Source organism: Neovison vison, chromosome 13, assembly GCF_020171115.1.
Source record: "Neovison vison isolate M4711 chromosome 13, ASM_NN_V1, whole genome shotgun sequence".
Lineage (NCBI taxonomy): Eukaryota > Metazoa > Chordata > Mammalia > Carnivora > Mustelidae > Neogale > Neogale vison.
Window position 1 is genome coordinate 47,302,218 of NC_058103.1, and position 21,388 is coordinate 47,323,605.

At 39.6% G+C, this 21,388-nt stretch overlaps 1 protein-coding gene and 1 non-coding gene across 3 annotated transcripts in view; both read right to left on the minus strand.

Annotated features, from left to right (window-relative positions):
* Positions 1-373: 373 nt before the first annotated feature.
* GNG2 (G protein subunit gamma 2) overlaps positions 374-21,388 on the minus strand; it is a 112,634-nt gene continuing 91,619 nt past the window's right edge. For both annotated transcript variants that reach the window (XM_044229828.1, XM_044229827.1), the window contains one exon: positions 374-2,128. In XM_044229828.1, coding sequence (XP_044085763.1) covers positions 2,000-2,128 — 129 coding nt within the window. In that variant the 3' untranslated portion in view covers positions 374-1,999. The remainder of the gene's footprint in view (positions 2,129-21,388) is intronic.
* TRNAQ-UUG lies at positions 8,335-8,417 on the minus strand. Its single transcript has one exon. It is a non-coding gene; the product is annotated as a tRNA-Gln (tRNA).

Here is a 21,388-nt window from a genome sequence, read left to right on the forward strand (position 1 = left end):
TTAGGTGACCACATACTCAATTCCTGTTTTGGATAATTTTTAAAATGTGATATGGTTTTAACTGATTCCACAGTATTATGAAGCTAATGGTAGAACACTGTATATAGTTTAATGAATACTTGGCCAGGGTCTTCCCACTAAATCTTCATTAGTGTCTCTCTGACTGTAACAACATCGCAAGGTTTGAACACAAGTACCCGGTTGTAGAAGTCGAGTCATACATTTTGCAAGTGTCTCGGCATTCCTTTGCCCCTGCCCCAGTAGGATATATTTATTTTTTTTTTACCACCATGCCCTTAAAAAGGAGCTAAGGAAAATATTTACTAACCCTTTTTAAATCTGTCCTTGGCCTATTAAGTTTTTATATCTTCTCTTTTCCTTCCTCACCTTTTTTTTTTTTTAAACAGAAGGAAGAGAAGGGAAAGAGAATAGAATGAAATTGGATATGGTCTTTTGCAATTTCAAAGTAAACAGCGAGCTGTAAGACCGGTCCTCTTTTGCTTGGGAATGGCACAGGAAAAAGTGATGCAGGTTTCCAGTACCTTCCCTTACTGAGGAAGGCTACAGCTGAAATGAAGAATCAGTTTCAATATCACCTCTCAGGAAGAGAGAGCTCTAGCGGCAAGGAAGTTGTACAGAAGGACTGAGAGACTCTAACGAACAAGATGGAGAACAAAACCAGAAAAGGCTCTTTTTGAGAAATTTGGGGAGTGAAAAGCAAAGACTATCCCAGTGGCAAGAGAGAGCCAGAACCCCTTCTGGTGGTGCTGGTGGGCCCCTAACCTGCCTCCTTCTCCCTGGCAGGTGAACAGCCGGGATTCTGAGAATGGGTCTTCTCTGGAGCCATTGGTTTATTTCTCCTGATATTTGAACGAACAGAAAGTGTTCTTTCAATCTAAAATTTCCACAATGCAAGGAAAGATGAAATTGGCTCTTACTCTATGACAAAAAGGTCTCCTCACTGATGGTGAATCCTTCCTTTCTTCTCCTGCCCGTTGATTCCTGTGCTGCCCTGAATCCTAGATACAACCAAAATGCTTTGGATTCTGGAAAATACGTTGAAGAGGCGTTTAAGCCACCGTGAACTCAGAGGTATTTTAGGCACGGCTAAGGCTCTGAAGTCATCTCAGTTTACAAGACACTGAGTTTGTTCTTCTCCAGCTTCTTTTCCTTCTCATTCCTGTTCCAAACTTGAGTAAAACAACAAACCTTCTGAATGGATGTAACATAGGGACATTTTCATGCAGGATTACTAAAAAATCGTCACAAATATATGAAAGCACCAGTCACAACACATGATTTACTTTTACTTGCAGAATCAAAGCTATCATGTACAAATGTTAGGAATGGTGATAAGAGAACACAGACAACTGGGCATTTTTTGTTGTTATCACCATGAGGACAAAACACGGGGAACAGCTCCCTAAACACTTGGGTGCTCATCCTTGGAGTTCAGTCTCGTAGATAATCCAGTCTTCGCTCTGCACTACTCTAACCGGAAGGGATGGGAAGGAGAGGCAGGAGAGAAGGAAAAAAGAAAAAGGCACAAAGACTAAACATCAATGCCATTAAACCAAACCGCGGCTACACTGGACAATTCAGCTTATCAAAGGGTATTCTAAAGGCAATATTCATTCCAAGAAGGTCATACATATCTTAGCTCAGTACAGCTGTCTGTTTTTATTTTTATTTTTTTAAATATGAAGCAGAAACATAAGGTTTGGGAAGGGATAGCAGAAAAGAAATGAGGCGGATTTTATCTTTACATATTCCCTTCCTCCAGGCAGTTCTGCAGATATCAGATCTCTTAACTCGGGATGTGGTTTGGCTTTCATTCTCATCAAGGGGACCGGTTCTTTAAACATGCATAGCCTGGAGTTTCCAGGATGGTTCTCCTCCCTCTCTTTAAATGCTGTGGACTAGAAAGGCGCCCACTTTGCTAAAAACTCAACATCAGTGTCCCAGGAGCCCCGAGGCTCTACAGGCTCCTCGCGAAGACTTAAAGGATGGCGCAGAAAAACTTCTTCTCCCTAAATGGGTTTTCTGAAGCCGGGACGGGGGTCAGCAGGGGGTCTTCCTTGGCATGAGCCTCGCAGTAGGCCATCAAGTCTGCGGCAGCCTTGGATACCTGAAGAGGAGGACAAAAACAACCCGACCTTAAGAGGAAGCATTTGCGGAAGCAATCCAGGCATGCGCAGGCAGCCAGGGCCGACTTCTGAGTCTAGTTGTCCCACCCCTCCATCCCCCAAGGACTTGGGCTCAGCTCTGTGGACTGCACAGGTCACTAGCTCATGGGAAAGTGAGGCGGTGGGGGGAGGGGGAAGAGGCGCTCTTGGTTTCCTTCTCTGCAAAGAAGGGGGTTGGTGATCTTGATTCACGTGGCTGTCTCTGGCAGGTAAGGGACTAGGGCGAGGTGAGTGAGGCTCTTAGAGCACAAACGGAATGGGGTGCTAGCTGTTAGGGTCACGTGAGGCTCAACCCTGCATTGCACAGTCCAGACAATGCAGGTCTCCATACATTTTGTGGCTTCTTACCCACTTCACCCTAGTCCCAGCCCTGGCTGCAAGGGTTAAAGGAGATAATCCATGCAAATTGCTTAGTTTCCACACATGGAAAGGGTGAAGCCATGTTAATTTCCTTTTTATTTTTATTTATGCATTTTTATGTATGGATGGATTTTAAAATTGTATTTATTTGACAGAGTGAGTGCACAGGGCTGGGGACAGGGCGGGCAAGGGCAGAGGGAGAGGAAGAAGCAGACTCCCCACTGAGCAGGGAGCCCCTTGCGGGGCTCCATTCCAGGACCCCAGGATCATGACTTGAGTGGAAGGCAGATGCTAACTGACTGAGCCTCCCAAGCTCAGTTTTCATATATTGCATCATTGCATATAATTTATCAAACATCTGAAATATATATTACTTCAGCCTGGCACTGAATCCTGTAGGGAGGAGTCCCACTGCAAGGCTGGTCAGTGATTTCAGTGATGCAGCCATTTCTCACTTTTCTGTAGCTTCGTCTTGGGAATGGTCTGGAATACCTTCCTTCAACCAGCCTTCAGAATGGCAAATTTTCACTACTCGAGGATAGATTTGATTTGGGAAAATAAACCAGAGGTCAATTTTAACTACATCTGGGGGCTAAGTGAATGATCCACCTGAGGAATGTCAATTTGAATTCAAAAACCATAAAGCTAAGAGTCACTTTCTCACATGACATACTTGCTCTGGAGATTATTCCAAGAGCTTTTAACATCACTGTACACCTATGATAGCCTTTCAAAGTGACTACCGAAAGGATAGTCCTCTGTAAGAGTGGAATGGATGATACCATTGCTTAAAAAAAAAAAAAATTCACTGCCCCACCCTACAGGTGGATTACACAGACCCACACAATGACGTCAGACTTGCTCTGCTAATAAGATGTGACAGAAGTGATGTGGGTAACTTTGGGGCAGAAGCATCAAGACCCAATGCATCGTTTGCCAAGCTCTTTCTCTCTGCCAATTTGTCCAACTGAATAATATACTGAGAACCACTTTAATGGATTTGGAGGTTTCAACAAAAGTCACAGTGGCCACACCCTTGATTTGGTCCTTGCCTTATGGCTGAGTTGATTGGAGCTGTGTCACTTAAAGGCCTTTCAATTTTATGGTTTACTGCTTTCATCTTCCAACCCTGTAAGTCTTTTTGAATTTTCAGACTCTCTGTTCCTTTCATCACAGGCCAGATAGAGGCAATATTCTGGACAGAGGCTACTGCATCTGCCAGGGTCCCTGCTCAGAGTGGCACAGCATGGAGTGGCAGATAATCCATAAAGGGCATGTGGTGGGAGTAAGAAGTAGATCTTTGTTGTTGTAAGCCCTTAAGAATGGGAGGAGAGGACCTTTTTGTTACTGCAACAAAGCCCAGTCGACTCTGACTGATATAAAGAGGTATAGATATTAGCATATCTGTTAGTCTCTTCGGTCTGCCTTAACGAATTGTCACAAACTAGGTGACTTAACACAACAGAAATGTATTCTCTGACAGTGCTAAAGACTGGAAGTTCAAAATCAAGGTTTCAGTAGGATTGGTTCCCCCTTGAGGCCAAGGAGAATCTGTTTCATGCTTCTTAGCTAGTGCCTGGTAGTTTGCAACAATCCTTCATGTCCCTTTTCTTATAAACATGCCACTCCAACCTTTGCCTGTATCTTCACATGGCCTTCTGTCCTGTGTGTCTCTGTCCTCCCTTGGCATTCTCTTCTTTGTGCCCAAATTTCCTACCTACCAATCATTGGATTAGGGCCCACCTTAATCCAGTATGAGCTCATCTCAACATCTAGAAGTATCCTACTTCCAAATAAGATCACATTCTAAGGTTCCAGGTAGGTTTAGGGTATACTGTTTGAATGGTTGTGTAAAAGTCAATCTCACCTTTTTTTTTTTTTTTTCATTTAAAGATTTTTATTAACCTTTTTTCCAGCTTTATTGAGATATAATTGAATAACAGTGTGTGACTTTAAGTGTATATTGCAATGATTTGATATATTACTGTATTATGAAACTGTGACTACAAGTTAATTAACACCTCACATAATTACCTTTTTCTGTATGTGTGTGGTGAGAACATTTCCGATCTACTCTTTTAGCAACTTGCAAGTGTATAATATAGTATTGTTAATGATAGTCATTGTGCTGTACTTTCAGTCTCCAGAATTTATTCATCTTATAACTCAAAGTTTATAGCCTTTGACCAATATCTCCTTATATCTTCAACATCCAGCCCCTGGCAACCAGGGACTCTTTCTATGCGTTTCTATGAGTTGGATTTTTTAGGTTTCACAGGATAGCATACAGTATTTGTCTTTCTCTGTCTGACTTATCTTACTTAGCATAGCGCCCTCAAGGTCCATCATATTGTCACAAAAGGCCATATTTCCTTTTTCATGGCTGAATAATATTCCATTGTGTGTATATAAAACATCTTCTTTATTCATTCATGCACAGATGAACTCTTAGGTTGTTTCCATATCTTGATTACTATGAATAATGCTTCAATGAAAAGGGGGGTACAGATAACTCTTTGAAATTCTGATTTCCCTTGGCTATATATCCAGAACTGGGATAGCTGGATCATACAGTAGTTCTACTTTTAGCTTTCTGAGGACCCTCCATAGTGTTTTCCATAGTGGCTGCACCATTATACATGCCACCAACAGCATATAGGGTTCTCTTTTCTCTGCATCTTCACCAACACTTGTTATCACTTGTCTTTTTGATAATAGCCATCCTAACAGGTGTGAAGTGATATTTACTATGTTTTTGATTTGCATTCTCCTAATTAGTGTCATTGAACATCTTTTCATATCCTGATTGGCCATTTATATGTCTTCTTTGGAAAAATGTCGACTCAGTTACTCTGCCCATTTTTTAAAAAATATTTTATTTATTTATTTGACAGACAGAGATCACAAGTAGGCAGAAAGGCAGGCAGAGAGAGAAGAGGAAGCAGACTCCCTACAGAGCAGAAAGCCTGATGTGGGGCTCGATCCCAGGACCCTGGGATCATGACCTGAGCCGAAGGCAGAGGCTTTAACCCACTGAGCCACTCAGGCGCCCCATACTCTGCCCATTTTTAATCAGATTTTTTTACTTACATGAATTCTTTATATATTTTGGATATTAACCCCTTACCATATATATGGTTTGCAATATTTTCTCTTTTTCCAAAGGTTGCCTTTTCACTTTGTTGATTGTGTCTTTTGCTCTACAGAACCTTTTAGTCTTATGTAGACCTCTGATTTGCTTTTGCCTTTGTTGCATGTATGTTTGCTGTCATCTTCAAGAAATCATTTCCAAGACCAGTGTCAAGTAGCTCACCTCCTTTGTCTTCTTCTAGGAGTTTTACAGCTTCAGGTCTTATATTTAAGCCTTTGATCCATTTTGAGTTAGTTTTCCTCAGTGGTGTAAGATGTGGATCTAGTTTCATTCTTTCACATATTATTATTCAATTTTCCCAATACCACTTATTGAAAGATAATCTTTTCCCTACTGAGTATTTTGGCTCCCTTATAAAATATTAGTTAATGGTATATACTGGGGTTGATTTCTTGGCTCTTTATTTGACTCCATTGGTCTGTGTGTCTATTTTTTATGCCATACTGTTTTCATTACTACAGCTTTGTAAAACAGTTTGAGATCAGGAAGTGTGATGTCTCCAGTTTTGTGCTTCTCAGGATTGTTTTGGCTATTCAGGGTCTTTTGTGGTTTCATACGAATTTTATGATTTTTTTTTCTATTTCTGTGAAAAATGCCATTGGAATTTTGATATGGACTACAGGAATTTGTAGGTGGTTTTGGGTAGTATGGAAATTTTAACAATATTAATTCTTCTGATCTATGAACACAGATAAGCTTTCCATTTATTTGTGTCTTAAATTTCTTTCATTGAGACCCTAGTTTTCAGTGTACAGTCCTTTCATATTCTTGGGTAAATTTATTCCAAAGTATTTTACTGTTTTTGATGCTATTATGAATGAGATTTTATATCTTGTTCTATTTCTTTTCTTTTCTTTCTTTCTTTTTTTTTTTTTTTTTTTTGGTATAAAAACACAATGGATGTCTGATGCTGATTTTTATCCTGCTACTTCACTGCTTAGCTTACCTTGTTGATTAGTTCTAAGTTTTCTTGTGTGGCATCTTTACAATTTTCTATATATGACCATATCATCTTCCAACAGAGACAATTTCACTTCTTACTTTCTAATTTGGATGCCTTTTATTTCTATTTCTTTCCTGACTTCTTTGGCTAGGGCTCCTAGTACTATGTTGAATAGGAGAGGTGAAAGTGGGAACCCTTGTCTTGTTCCCGATTTTAGAAGAAAAGCTTTCGATCTTTCATCACTGAGGATGATGCTAGCTGTGGGCTTGTCATATATGGCCTTTATCACGTTGAGGTACATTCCTTCTATATCCAATTTATTGAATTTTTATCATGAAAGGATGTTGTATTTTGTTAAATGCTTTTTCTGCCTCTATTGAGATCATTATATTTTACCTTTCATTCTACTGAAGTGATGTGTCACATTTATGGATTTGTTGCACCATCTTTGCATCCCAGGGATAAATCCCACTTAACTTTGGCGTATGACCCTTTCAATGTGCTGTTGAATTTGGTTTGCTAATGTTTTGTAAAGAATTTTTGCCTATATTCACCAGGGATATTGGCCTGTAGTTTTAACTTGTAGTATCCATATCTGGTTTTGGTAGCAGGGTAATTCTACCCTTTTATAATGAGTTTGGGAGTACTCCCTTCTCTGATTTTGGAAGAGTTTGAAAAGGATTAGCATAAATTCTTTTTTAAATATTGGGTAGAATTCACCAGGGAAACCATTTGGTCTTGGGCTTTTCCTTCTTGGGAGCTTTTTAACTACTGATTCGATCTCTTTACTCTTTTTTGGTCTGTTCAGATGTTTTATTTCTTCATGATTTAGTCTTGGAAGGGGATATGCTTCTAGGAACTTATCCATTTCTTCTAGGTTATCCAATTTATTGGCATATAATTTTTTCATACTAGTCTCTTATGACCCTTTGTTTTTCTGTGGCATCAACGTCAATGTCTTCTTTCATTTGTGGTTTTATTTGAGTCTTCCCTCTTTTTCTTCTTAGCCTTGCTAAGGATTCATCAGTTTTGTTCATCTTTTCAAAAACCAGCGCTAGGTTTCATTGATCTTTTCTATTATTTTTCTGGTCTCTATTTCATTTATTTCTGCTCTTATCTTTATTTCTTTCCTTCTGCTAACTTCAGCCTTAATTTGATCTTTTTAGTTCCTGAGGTCTAAAGTTAGGTTACTTAGGACAGACCGACCTTCCTTCCATCCTTCCTTTTTAATATAGGTGAAATGAAGCTTCCCTCTTTGAACTGTTTTTGCTGCATTTCATAAATTTAGGGATGTTGTGTTTCTACTTTTTTGTTTTCAGGTATTTTTTGATTTACCTTATAATTTCTTCTTTGATCTATTGGTTTGCTGTTTCATATCACTGTGGTTGGAAAAGATTCTTGGTACAATTTCAGTCTTCTTAAATTAGCTAAGACTTATCTTGGGGCCTGTTATTCATCCTATCCTGAGGAATGTAGCATGTACACTTGAGAAGAACATGTATGCTGCTGCTGTTGGATGTAAAGTTGTGTACATGTCTTTTAGATCCATTTGGTCTAAAGTATAGTTCAAGTCCAGGTCTGGTAATATTTGCTTTTTTTAAAAAAAGATTTTATTTATTTATTTGTCAGAGAGAGAGAGCATAAGCAGGGGGAACAGCAGGCAGAGGAAAAAGCAGGCTCCCTGCTGAGCAAGGAGCCTAATCTGGGACTTGATCCCAGGACCCTGGAACCTGACCTGAGCCAAAGTCAGATGCTTAACCAACTGAGCCACCCAGGCATCCCAGGTCTGGTAATATTTGCTTAATATGTTTAGGTGTTCTTGTGTTGGGTGTATATATATTTATGATGGTTATATCCTCTTGATAAATTGACCCCTTTATCATTATGTAAGGACCTCTGTCTCTTGTTACAGTTTTTGGCGTAAAGCATTGCTCTTTAATCGACACTACATCTCTTATAAAAATATTATTATGCTCCTATTATGTTTCAGATGTTGGGTTTTCTCTTTTGCTCTACACAATAATCCCGAGGTAAGAAGTGTTAAATTCCTTTCATAGGTGACAAATTAAGGCTCAGCAGATGGCTTGAGTTGTTCAATGTCATATAGCAAAGCTCTTGGCAGAAAAAGAACCAAACCCTGATGCTTTGCCATTAAGCCACAGCTATCTACATATGAGCTACTCAAATGCAGGGCTAGTTCCAAAAGCTGAAATTGAAATTCCTTGTGCATCTTTATGAAATGCTACCATGACGGAATGAAAGGAAACAGCCTGTTCTTGCCTTAGCTCCTCTAAATGAAAGCAAAGGACAGACTTTCAGACTGAATCTCAATGACTTTTTTTGTGTGTGTGCCTTTTACTTGTTTGAGCCACAGTCATTATTACTCCAAACAGGAGCTCAGCTGTAAGCAGTGAAGACTAGGCAAGAGTAATGTGTAAAACTCACTTGCACCACCAGCACACACAATACAACATTCACACACAAACACAGGCATACCTCAGAAATATTGCAGGTTCAGTTCCAGAACCACCACAATAAGGTGAATACCACAATAAAATGAGTCAAATGAATTTTTCAGTTCCCCAGGGCATATAAAAGTTATGTTTATACTATCCTGCTATTAAGTGTGCAACAGCATTATGCCTAAGCAAACAATGTATATACCTTAATTCAAAAATACGTCATTGTTAAAAATTGCTAACCATCACCTGAGCTTTCAGCAAGTCATAATCACTCATCACAGATCACCAAAACACATCATGAAAAAGTTTAAAATATTGCAAGAATTACCAGTATGGGATACAGAGATGTGAAGGGAGCAAATGCTGTTGGAAAAATGACACAGATAGACTTGCTCAATGCAGGGTTGCCAAAAACCCTTCAATGTGTAGAAACTGCAGTATCAGAAGGGCAGCAGAGCAAAGCGCAATAAAACAAGGTCGGCCTGTGCGTGGCAGAAATTTTCAAAATCTTTTTATGACACAGAAAGTGCTATATTGGGCAAAATGAAGAGCTTAGGAGTTGTTTACATCTTACATTTGAACACTTGATTCCAAATACGTTCTTTCTCAAAATATTTTCTGAGTTTTATCTTGTTTTCCTTAACTAGATTGCACTTCCCTGTGGATGATAGTCCAACACATTTTCAGAATCCTAGCTGTAATGAGAATAATTACAAATATTTCTCTGCCCCTGCTATATGTCAGAACTGTGCTCACCCCTTTACATATAGTATCTTACTTAATGCTTACAACAATTTTATGGGTCATAAGCTATTACTGTCCTCATCTTGAATATGTGAATTTGAGGCTTCATTAGGAAGGTGTTTGCTGTAGGTCTCACAGATCATGAGTGGGTGAGTAGTGAGTCTTAGCGTTCCTGACTTAATCCTTCTTTTCTAACCCATAGGGTCATCCTTGTCCCCTGCCTTCAGTGAGTCACAGCAATGGGAAAGACTCTTTCTGACTATCCCTGCTAACGTTCCGCACACTGCATCCTTTACACTGTATATCCCTACTTCCATTAAGATTTCCCCAGTAACCCTACTCAGTCTCTTTCCTGTCCTACTGCTTATTCCTCCAAAAATACTTCACATTTTTCTCCTTATTGTCATTGCTGTGGTGACTACCCAAGTTTAGGTTCCCGTCTTCTTTCTCCATGTTTACGGAAATAATTTCTTAACTAAAAAGTGATTAATTTGGGTTTTCCAAGGGTCTGCTATAAACTGAATGTTCATAGCCTCCAAAACTTATATGTTGAAACTTAACTCCCAATGTGATGGAATTTGGAGTTCTCATGAATGGGATTAGTGCTGTCAGAGAGATCACAGAGCTCCTGTGCCCCTTCTGCCATATGAGAACATAGTGCGAAGTCAACCATCTATTAACCAGGGAACGGGCTCTCACTACACATGGAATCTGCCAGTGCCTTGATGTTGGACTTCCCAGGCCCCAGAACTGTGAGAAAAATGTCTGTTTTTCTAAGCCACCCAGTATGGTATTCTGTTACAGCAGCTCAAATGGACTAACACAGGGTCAACAGATAGAATTCAGGGGGTGATCTGGTCTGTGAATGTTGATGATAAAAGTTACATCTTTATTTTCACTAACCTCAAATAGAGATTTAGCATTTCTGTCCATTACATTCCCAGATGTAGACAACATAAACAGTAGCATTAGCAGTCCCTCTGACTTGTTTAGCCATAGAAGTCAGATAGTTCCCATCACACCATAAGTACTGTTGTAAAGATCACAACATTTCATTTATGTTCATCCACTGTATAATTATAGACTCAATATTAGATCTTCTATAATCAGCCAATAAAGGAGTACCTATATTACTATATCGCAAATAGTTTTCTAAAAGCTATTCTGATAAACTGTATTTCAGTATGATTAACTTCCTTTGTAATTTGAAAACATTACTCTGAGAAGGAGGCCATATGCTTCAGTAGGCTGCCAAACAGGTCTAGGGCAGAAAAAAGTTTAAGAATTTCAGTTGTAAATGAATTCCCAGCTTTTACTACTGTGCCAAGAGTAGTATTTTCCATACTGCAGCTAGAAAGTTAATTTAAAAATATAAATTGGCTCATACCACTCTTACTCAAAACTACTAATAGTTTCCCATTGTACTTTGTAGAGAACCAAAACATCTTAAAACAGCCTGCATGCTTTGGGCCTGCCCATCTTTCCAATTTCATGTGTGGCATTCCTCCCTCCTCACACACACCTCCGCTAATGTTATGGAAGCTCCAAGTTCTTTTCTGTCTCAGAGCTTCTCATATACAATCCCCGGACTATTCTTTTCCTCATTTTCTCAACAGCCTGACTCCTTCTGTTCCTTTAGGTGTCAAATGAGATATTGCCTCTTTGCAGAGTCTTCAATGATCATTTCATCCAATAATGACTTTCCTCATTATGCACTTTCATCCCATTCTTTTCCTTTATAGGAAAACACTTCTTACAATTTATAACAACAACCATTGTTTATTTGTGTTTGATATTTGCCTTTCACTTTAGATACTATACTCTAGGAAGACAGAAACTACATCTGCTTTATCTACCACTGTGTATGATCAGTGCCAGATACACGGTAGACACTCAGATAATTCCTGAAGGAGTTCTCAAACATAATCTTATTCAACAAATATTCTATTCAACTAATATTTACTGAGTACCTAATACACCAGGCATAGGTCTGGATACTTGGAATAAGAAAGGAAGAAAATACACAAAGATTCCTGTCCTTGCAGAACTTATGTATTTTTCCAGATTTCTAATTCAGATTATGATGAAAAAAAAACACACACTAATTAAACTGGAAAAATATAGGAACAAGCAATTTATAAATGTTAGGCAATAGGCAGCAGAGGATAGTGATCAGTGAGAGAAGGGAGACAACAGAAGCCCCGTGACTGACCCAGCTGACTGTGTAAAAAGGGTTTTTAGGCCATGGTACAGGGAGGGGCCACCAAAACAGAGTTAAGGAATCTCCTTGAGTTGAGGAGAGAGTAACAGAAAAAAGAGCTTCACAGACACAGAAAGAGGGCGAGAGAAAGTGTGAGCTCTGGAGGCCTCCAGAGGATTCCTTCTGTCTTTAGTTGAATATTGATCAGCACATATGTGGGAGAAAACTGCTTGAGGCTGTGCAAAAATATTCAGAAAGAGTCAAATGGAATAATCCCTGGTGATCAGACAGGGCTGGAGTAGTTTGTGCCTCCATGGGCAGAGTAGAAAGATCTCATAACACTGGAGGGTTGAATAGAGTCCTATAAGGAGTACTGCTTCAGGAGTGGTGCCAAATTGGCCTAGATTAAAGGCTGTTACAGACCCACATGCCAATGTTCACTTGTAAGTCTTGAATAGACCAAAATGTTTCCAAGTAATTTAATCACACCATAGAACAAAACCCCCAAATATTAAAAGGAATACAAAAAAAATTCCAGTATGCCACAATATCTAGAATCCAATTGAAAAAAAAAAAAAAAAAAAAGAATTCAGGCATATAATTAAGTGGGAAAAAAAAAATCTCTCCCATATAAGGAGAAGAATTACTACAAAGACGACCCAGAATTGACACAGATGATTAAATTAATAGATAAGGATCTTGTTAAGATAGCTATTGTAAATACTGTCCATAAAATCAAGAAGGTAAAGGAAAGCAAAACATGAAAAGAAGAGATATGGAAGATATTTAAAAGATCCAAATCAAATCTCTGAAGATAAAAAATACACTGGATGGAATTACCAGCAGATTGAGATGCTGCAGAAGAAGAGATGATTGAACTTGAAGATAACAACAGGACTTCTCCAAAATGAAGTACACAGAGAAAGTAGACTGAAAAAATATGAATAGAACACCTGGGTAGACAATAACTTAAGGACCTGAATACATATATAATTGGGGTTTCTGAAGGACAGGAGAAAGATGGTGGGTGCAGAAGAAGGAAGAAACAATATCTGAAGACATAGCAGCTGAAAAATGTGTAATGGTTGATGAAAACAACAAACCCACAGGTTCAAGTAACTCAACAAAACCAAAATGAAGAAACAGGACTCAAACTACACTAATGAACAGCATCATCAAATTGCTGATACAGTATTTGAATGGGAGAATAGAGAGAACAGAAAAGAAAGTATAGGGCGCCTGGGAGGCTCAGTGGGTTAAGCCGCTGCCTTCGGCTCAGGTCATGATCTCAGGATCCTGGGATCAAGTCCCGCATTGGGCTCTCTGCTCAGCGGGGAGCCTGCTTCCTCCTCTCTCTCTGCCTGCCTCTCTGCCTACTTGTGATCTCTCTCTGTTAAATAAATAAATAAAATCTTTTTAAAAAAATCTTTAATTTAAAAAAAAAAGAAAAGAAAGTACAATAGTTATAGAGAATGGTAGAAGGTATAAGTTTTCATTAATTAACCTATTTATTTATTTATTTATTTAGAGAGGGAGAGACGGGGGTGGGAGGGGTAGAGGGAGAGGAACAGAATCTCAAGCAGGCTCCATACCCATTGTGGAACCCAACATGGGGCTCAGTCTCACAACCTTGAGATCATGACCTTAGCTGAAATTGAGACACTTAACCAACTGAGCCACCCAGGTGCCTCAGAGGGTAGTAAGTTTTATAGGAAAATGAAAAGTAGAGCAGGGTAAAAGGGATTAAGAATATGAGTGTGTGTAGGGGGTTGGGGAACTACTGGAGAAGCAGCAGCTAGGCTTAACGGAGAAGGCAATTAATCTTTGGGTGAAAACTTACAGAACGGAGGAATGGAGGGGAAGCACTGACTTGCATTGTAAAGGAGTACTCCGAATGCTGTGGGGAAAGCAGCGATTACTTTGTGGGAGTCAAGAGTCAAAGTAGAGAGTATATTTAGATAGAAAAGAGAGGAACAAGTACTGAACTCCAGAACACTTCATTGTAAGAAACTGGGGAGCCCAGGAGGAGCCAGAACAGGAAATTTAGACATAGTCCCCTGTGAGAGTGGGGACTCTTGAGAACCAAATGCTGAAGAAAATGCTTCAAGGCATAAGGAATCATCAGCCATGACAAATGTTGCCTGTAGGTCAAGTATGATGAAATGGAGAATTGATTATTAGATTTTGCCATTTGTAGTCACCAGCAACCTTGGTGAGAGCAGGCTCAAGAGAACAGTGGGGGTGAAAGCCTCACCAGAATGGGGTTACAAGCAAATGGGGCCTCCTCCTCCTTCTTCTTCATGAACAATTCAGTCTTAAAGGGATTGGGTGAGACTAAGCAAAGTGGGCTCCACACTCGATCAGGGATCCATAGTGGGAGGTCGGAGCTTGAGCAGGGTGAGGAGAGCATCTGTATAGGATAGCCTGGTAAGGTGTGTAGGAACTCAAGTGGGATGTGAATGCATCCATGTCAGGAGGAGAGGTCATGGAATGGGACCTTGGTTCTCTACAGGAGAGTTGGCCAAATACAGACCAGGGGAGCTAGGATCCTCATTGTCGGTGAAGGGAGTTACAAATATGGGAAGCAGAAAGCTAGAATATACTCTGTGATGTAGGACAGGACCTGGTGGTGTTGGTGTGAACTCATGACTACATATATACAGATACAAAGATAAAGAAATAGACATGTATAGTGTTCTCTAACGCTGTCCACTGAGAGGAACTTGGAGCAGCAACAGTTCAAACACTTCAGCAATGAGAACAAGTAGCATCCAGGGTTTCATTTCTAAATACCATTCTCAAAGGAACTAATTAGCTCTTAGAGAAAAGGGTGATTCTAAGGTCAGGGCAGGGAAATAATAAGAGGACCCTACAACATCTTTTTGTGCCAAGCACTAAGGAAGCAGTCAAAGATGGAATCACGTCAGAAGGACGTGGTAGCTAGCTTTTCAGTCTGTGCCAATTAAGACATCGAAATAAATGATGATAGAAGCAGATTGTAAACCACTGAATAAAAGAGGAAGCCATGAGTCTAATATCAATATAATTAAATACAATTTTAAAAACAAATTTTTAGTGAGGAGTTGGGTAGTGAATATAGCCTCAAGGTCTATCTCCCAAGATCCAAGTATTTATTAACTACAAAAGACAAAAGAAGAACTTTACATGAAAAAACTAGAAGATAACACCTTAATTAAGTAATGAAGTTAATATTACCAATAAGTGACAATTTGAAATCATACGCCATTGATAAAATGTAATGAGATAAAAATCCCCATCAATTCTATATTTATGTTCTCGTTTTGCTACTTGAATTTAATCATAAGGAAATATCTGACAAACCCAACTTGAGTGGTGTTCTACAAAGTCAATGTCCCGTAACCTTCAAAAGTGTCAAGGCCATGAAATTCAAGGAACTCGATGGACAGGACAACTAAATGCAACACATGATTCTGAACTGGGTCCTTTTCTCAAAGGGCTTTGAGAATAGGGCGATTTGCAATACTTAAATGGGGCCTGAGGACTAGAAAGTAGTCACGAATCAGTGTTAGTCTCTTAATTCTGATGACTGCATTATGATTATGTAGAAGAATGTTTTTACTTATAGGAAACACATACTAAAGTATTTGGTGTTGATGCGGTAACTTTTGACAACTTATTTTCAAATGGTTCAGGGGAAAACAAAATACTTTGTATGGCATTTGCAGTCCTGCTGTATTTGAGATTATTTCCAGAGTAAAAATAACTTTTCAAAAGAAAGGGAAAAGAGACATTAGAGATAATGAGTATAGACAACTTCTCCAAGAAGTTCTGCAAAGCAGAGCAAACAAATGAGGTCGTTGCTGGAAGAGGAAGTGGGCAATTAAGGGGGAAAAAATAAAATTTTACTTAAGATGGAGAAATAATACTACATTTGTACACTGATGGAAATGATGACATAGAGAATCAAAATTGATGTTTCAGGATGGACAGGTGGTGGAGTGTGAGCTTAGATTAGCTGATGCACACGTGAAGGAATTACATTTGCTAAGAGCGTGGATCTTCTCAGATTGACCATTGCTGAAACCCAGCTATCCAGCAACCTCTTCAGCTAGACTGGGGCTAAGAAATTGGAAGTAAAGAAACGGTGACCCTAGAGAGTTCCAATAAAGTTTACCAAACTTTGATTTTAGGCTCTGAAAAAATAGGAACCAACTCTAGGCAGACATTCTGACAGCTCTGAGAAGCACTTGTCAGGATACAAATCAGACCTAAGAATTTAAACAGTCTGTAAGGATATAGTTCTGTCTTCATTACATTCTGAAATGAAGACACATTTTTAAATTGATGTCACAAAATGCTTGCAAGCCATCAGGCAAAGATGACAGGGGGTCACTGCCTCTATGTTTGGGAAATCACATGTGTGGTAAGGGCATCAGTCATTCAGTCAAGTCCTTCAGTTGAGTTGCCTGCATTAAAGGCAACAGTCAGGGTTGACTTAACTTGAATTTGTTGCTTAAAAAGACCTCAAGGACTGTGCTGGGAGGCAGGCTTGAAATGGGATGTTCATCGTTTGTCATTGGCTCGGCGATGTACCTGAAGACAAAAGAAACTATGAAACCTATGGGATGAGACAGAATTTCCAAAGTAGGAGAGACTGGTCTGACATTTATCTAGAAAGGTCTTTAGCTCAGGTCAAAAGCAACTGGCTATTTTTAAGTCTTCATATTTCTTTGAATCATTAAAATGTAGTTCAAGTCAGAAAAAATGAAAACATCCAGCTTAAACACAAGTGACTGCAGAAAAAAACATTAGGATTCTTTGAAATGCCCTAGAACCATACTGAAAATATGAGAGGTGTTATGGACAGCAAGACTAGCAATGTTGAGAATGAAAGGCAGCAGGTTGCCATGATGTCTCACACCATCATGGCACCCCCATCATAGCTGGTGGCCAAAATTAAGTCTAAAGGGTATTTTCTGGGTGTGAAGACTGCCCAAGATCAAACTTTGATTATGATACTAGAGGAAGTAAAATTGTATAAATAAATATTGACTATTTTTTATTTATAAAATAATGAGTGAATCATCTAAGTGGTCTTCCCCTCCCCTCTCCTCCAAGCTGGTATTAAATGAATGGTACATCAATAGGATTTTTCTAAAAAATGAAATAGGAAATATTCTTGAAATTAATAACTTCAAATGAATCATCAAAAAAGCACATTATATTTAATTTCCTCTATTTAATAAAAAGAGAAAGACATTCAAAGTGTCATCCAAAGAAGTTACATTTTTTAAGAAGGGAGATTTCATCTGACCTGAAAACTGGGCTATTCAGAAAAATTCTTTTCCTAGGGATTTCAAATTATCAGGGTTTAACAGTACTACTGCTATAGCTCCTAGACACAATGCATAAAGGTAAGCATGTACACGGTGCTTAATAAATATGGAATTTTTAAAAGTTATATCAACTCTCATAAAAATGAAGTGTCAAGCTTAGTTACTAATGTATGTGTGAGTCAATTTTATGTTTTTTGCTTCATTTTCAGCAAACTGAATGAATGAGGACCAGCCAACTGTGAATATGACCCCTTCCTCTTTATGTCCTTTGATATACTACACTGATTTTATTATCCCTAAAAATACTCTCAACTGGTCAATGAGGAGGTAGTATCTCATTCTCCTCAATCAAATGCAAGCATCTTTTCAAAAATATTTATTTCAGAGAGAGAGAGTGTGTGAGTGGCAGGAGAAGCAGAGGGAGGGAATCTTTAAGCAGACTTCCCACCAAGGATGGAGCTGGATGAAGGCCTCAATCTTACCACCCATGAGATCATGACTTGAGCTGAAACCAAGAGTCAGACACTCAATCGACTGAGCCACCCAGGCGCACCTCAAATGCAAGCGTTTTAGAGAAGAGATGTTAAAAATTTCATTTCAAATTCTGAAAAAATACTTCAAAAGTCCCAAACCTAGGATATATGTCCTTTCTCTACTACCAAGGATGATATCTAACTGGTCCATTTCTCACTACCATTTTCTGTGACGCTCAATTCCAACCTTTTATGAGTCAGTCATCAGAAAGATGATTCAATCATTAGAAATGTTTGTGTTTGATAATTTATACATATTTGTCAGTTATGAAAATCAATCTGTTTTTATGTTGAATTATTATAAAAAGGAAGTATACAATAAATACTGGCTTCTTATAATCAAACACAACAAATGAAAGTATTTACTGTACTCTCTTCATTTTTGTATTTCAATGAATTTTCTCCTATGATCACAGTTTTGTGGGTTTTTTTTTAAGATTTATTTATTTTTCCAGGGAGAGAGAGAGAGAGAGAGGACAGAGAGAATCCTCAAGCAGACTCTCTGCTGAGTGCAGAGCCCAACGCAGCACTTGGTCCCAGGATCCTGAGATCATGACCTAAGCCAAAATCAAGAGCTAGACACTTAACTGACTGAGCCACCCAGTGCCCATATGACCACAGTTTTATTTGGCCAATGTGACCATGCTTGCAATTTCCTAAACCATAAATGTCATTGGAAATGTCATGTGAAATATAGCTTCTAATGTTCTGTTATGTGACATTCTAAGTACATGAACTTGAAGCTATCCACTAAAAAAAAAAAAAAAAAAAAAAAGTTTCTTAAATGCCTGTACCCCAGCACCCTGAAGGGTACAGAGAAGTAAATTACATGGTCTTTGACTTTGAGGACTGTGTAGTCTTTTTTTTTTTTTTTTAAGATTTTATTTATTTATTTGACAGATAGAAATCACAAGTAGGCAGAGAGGCAGGTGGAGGGGTGGGGGATGGGGGGAAGCAGGCTCGCTGTCAAGCAGAGAGCCTGATGTGGGGCTTGATCCCAGGACCCTGGGATTATGCCCTGAGCCGAAGGCAGAGGCTTTAACCCACTGAGCCACCCAGGCGCCCTGAGGACTGTGTAGTCTTATGGAAAAATTTATTTGATGAAAATGAAACCAATTAGTAAACATAGTCAGAATGGCAAAATATTTATGGACAAGTGGGGACTGGAGCTGACCCCTGATTGGGGAGTAAGATTTGGGGAGGTTCTTAGTTGGTTGGGCTTTTGTAACAAAATATTTTAGACTGGATGAATGACAACAGAAATTTATTTCTCACAGTTATGGAGACTGCAAAGTCTAAGATCAAGGTGCTGGCAGATTCAGTGTCTGGTGGACGTCACTTCCTGGTTTACAGATGTCTTCTCACTATTACCTGGCATGGTGGCAGGGATGAGGGATCTCCCTGGGGTCTCTTATAGGGACACTAATCCTCTTAATGAGGGCTCACCCTCCCAATCTAATCATCTTCCAAATGCCCTACCTCCAAATATCATTATATTGGTGGTTAGGGTTTCAACAAAATCTTGGGAAGGTGGGGAGAGACAAACATTCAGTCTGTAGTAGACAGGAAAAGAATGAGGGGAAGGGCATTCTCACTGAGGAACCCAGAATAACCAGAGAAGTGGGAATTTACATAGCATACTCTTGGGAAAATAAGGGGAACAAGTTGGAAAGGTCTATTACGAATACTTGGGAGAAATGAGAAAGAAATTTGACATTTTTATGTGGGGTCAATTTATGGAGCATCCAATTAGTTTAGAAGCAATCATTTCACCCATGCTTCTGGCCCTGGCTTTCTTTTGTTCTTACATCTACATTATTTTTCATGATGCTAACGATGCCCTCTGTCAAAGAGCATCTTTCTAGCTTACAATGATTCTCACTCCTCCTTAACTATGGAGTGTGGGTTAATTCCTAGAGCACTGTTGTGGTTTGATTCTAATGTCCATTGATTGAACTGCAGATGGTTCACTTGTTCTACTAGAACAGAGATGCCATTCTAGCAAATATGCACTTGAGACTAAAGGTAATTGAATCAACCTATCTCTTTCTTCATGGAGCTGGAAGTAACATGGGATCCTGGGAGCTGTGGGCAGCCATCATGTCTGCCACATGGAACAGGAAGCTGAGAAATCTATTCTTCCCGGGAAAAGAAAGAGACAGACGCACAGAGTGAGGCAAGGGCATGTAACAGAGCTTTCCTGGTTTCTGATGGTCTTCCAGCTCTTATTTCTACGACTTACCCAGCTACATTTCTGCTCTTGGAATCTGAGACACACTCTATCTTTTATAATCAATCCCCTCTTCCTGCTTAAGTGAACTTGGCCTAGGCTTCTATTATTAGAAACCCAACGAGCCCTACCAGAGTGGTGAATAAATAGACTTCACTGAAACCTGCTGTCCTTTACTTTTGGACGTGCTCTCTCAATTTGTGCTCTAAGGAAAAGCTCCCTTCATCTGTCTTTGCTCAACATCTCTGTGACTATATTGCTGTCTCATACATCTGAGTGCCACAGTCTCTACGCCCCTCTCTGTCCCTGTCCCTAGATCCCTTCCCAGCTTCCTTTGATTTCTCTTTACTTTCTGTCCTTGAATGAAATGCTAACAAAGAAACACAGAAAGGCTGGGAGTATAATTTATATATGCCTGAGGCTTATGAACAGATAATGGGTTCATTAGCTCAATTCTCCCGGGGTCTGTGATGCAGAGGGATAGGACATAAGGTTTAAAAATGAATACGCTATTCAGATCTTGTTATGGTACAGCTTCTCTCTGAAGCCTGAGTTATCCTGGAGGCTGCAGGAGGGATGAGACCGCCCCTGCTGATGGGACTCTCGAAGCACCAGTGCCAGCTGTGTCCCCTGCCCCCTGCTTCTCACGGCCTCAGTCACAGTGGGCTCTGCCAGATGTACATAATGCCACTGCTGCCATACAGAACTCGAAGCGGTCACTTCTCTGCCTGCAGAATCACATACATGGGATCTTCAGAGAAAAGCCCTTTCTTGCCGACAGGATCATGCAGGGAAAGTAGGTGGAGAAGCCCGAGTGCTCAGAAGCCTTTGAAGGGAGTCCTGAAGGCAAATAGCCAAGCCCTAAACCAGCTAGCTGACAACTCTGTCAACACAGTCGCAGGTTAGCCAACAGCTTGAACTAAAAATAATCTGACACTTCACCACAGCATGCCTGCCTGGCTCTGATGTGCAGGACAAAGGCTGAGTGACAAGCTGCCGCTGTATTTCCAACAACTTGAGGTCTAACGACAGAGCAAGGGTCCAGAGATGTGGATGCGAAGATCTCCTAGGAAGATCACCACCTAGTGCTCGGTTTGTTAGATAAACGCTTTCTCTTTCTTACAGTGGCCATGCCTCTGGTGTCTTGAGAAGTAGTATAGGAAGGGAGTCAGGGTGTGGTGCCGCCTTCTTTCTGATAATATCTGGTGATCATGCTTCCTGCATATCTTATTTATGTGATAGGTCTTGTTCATATTTTTTT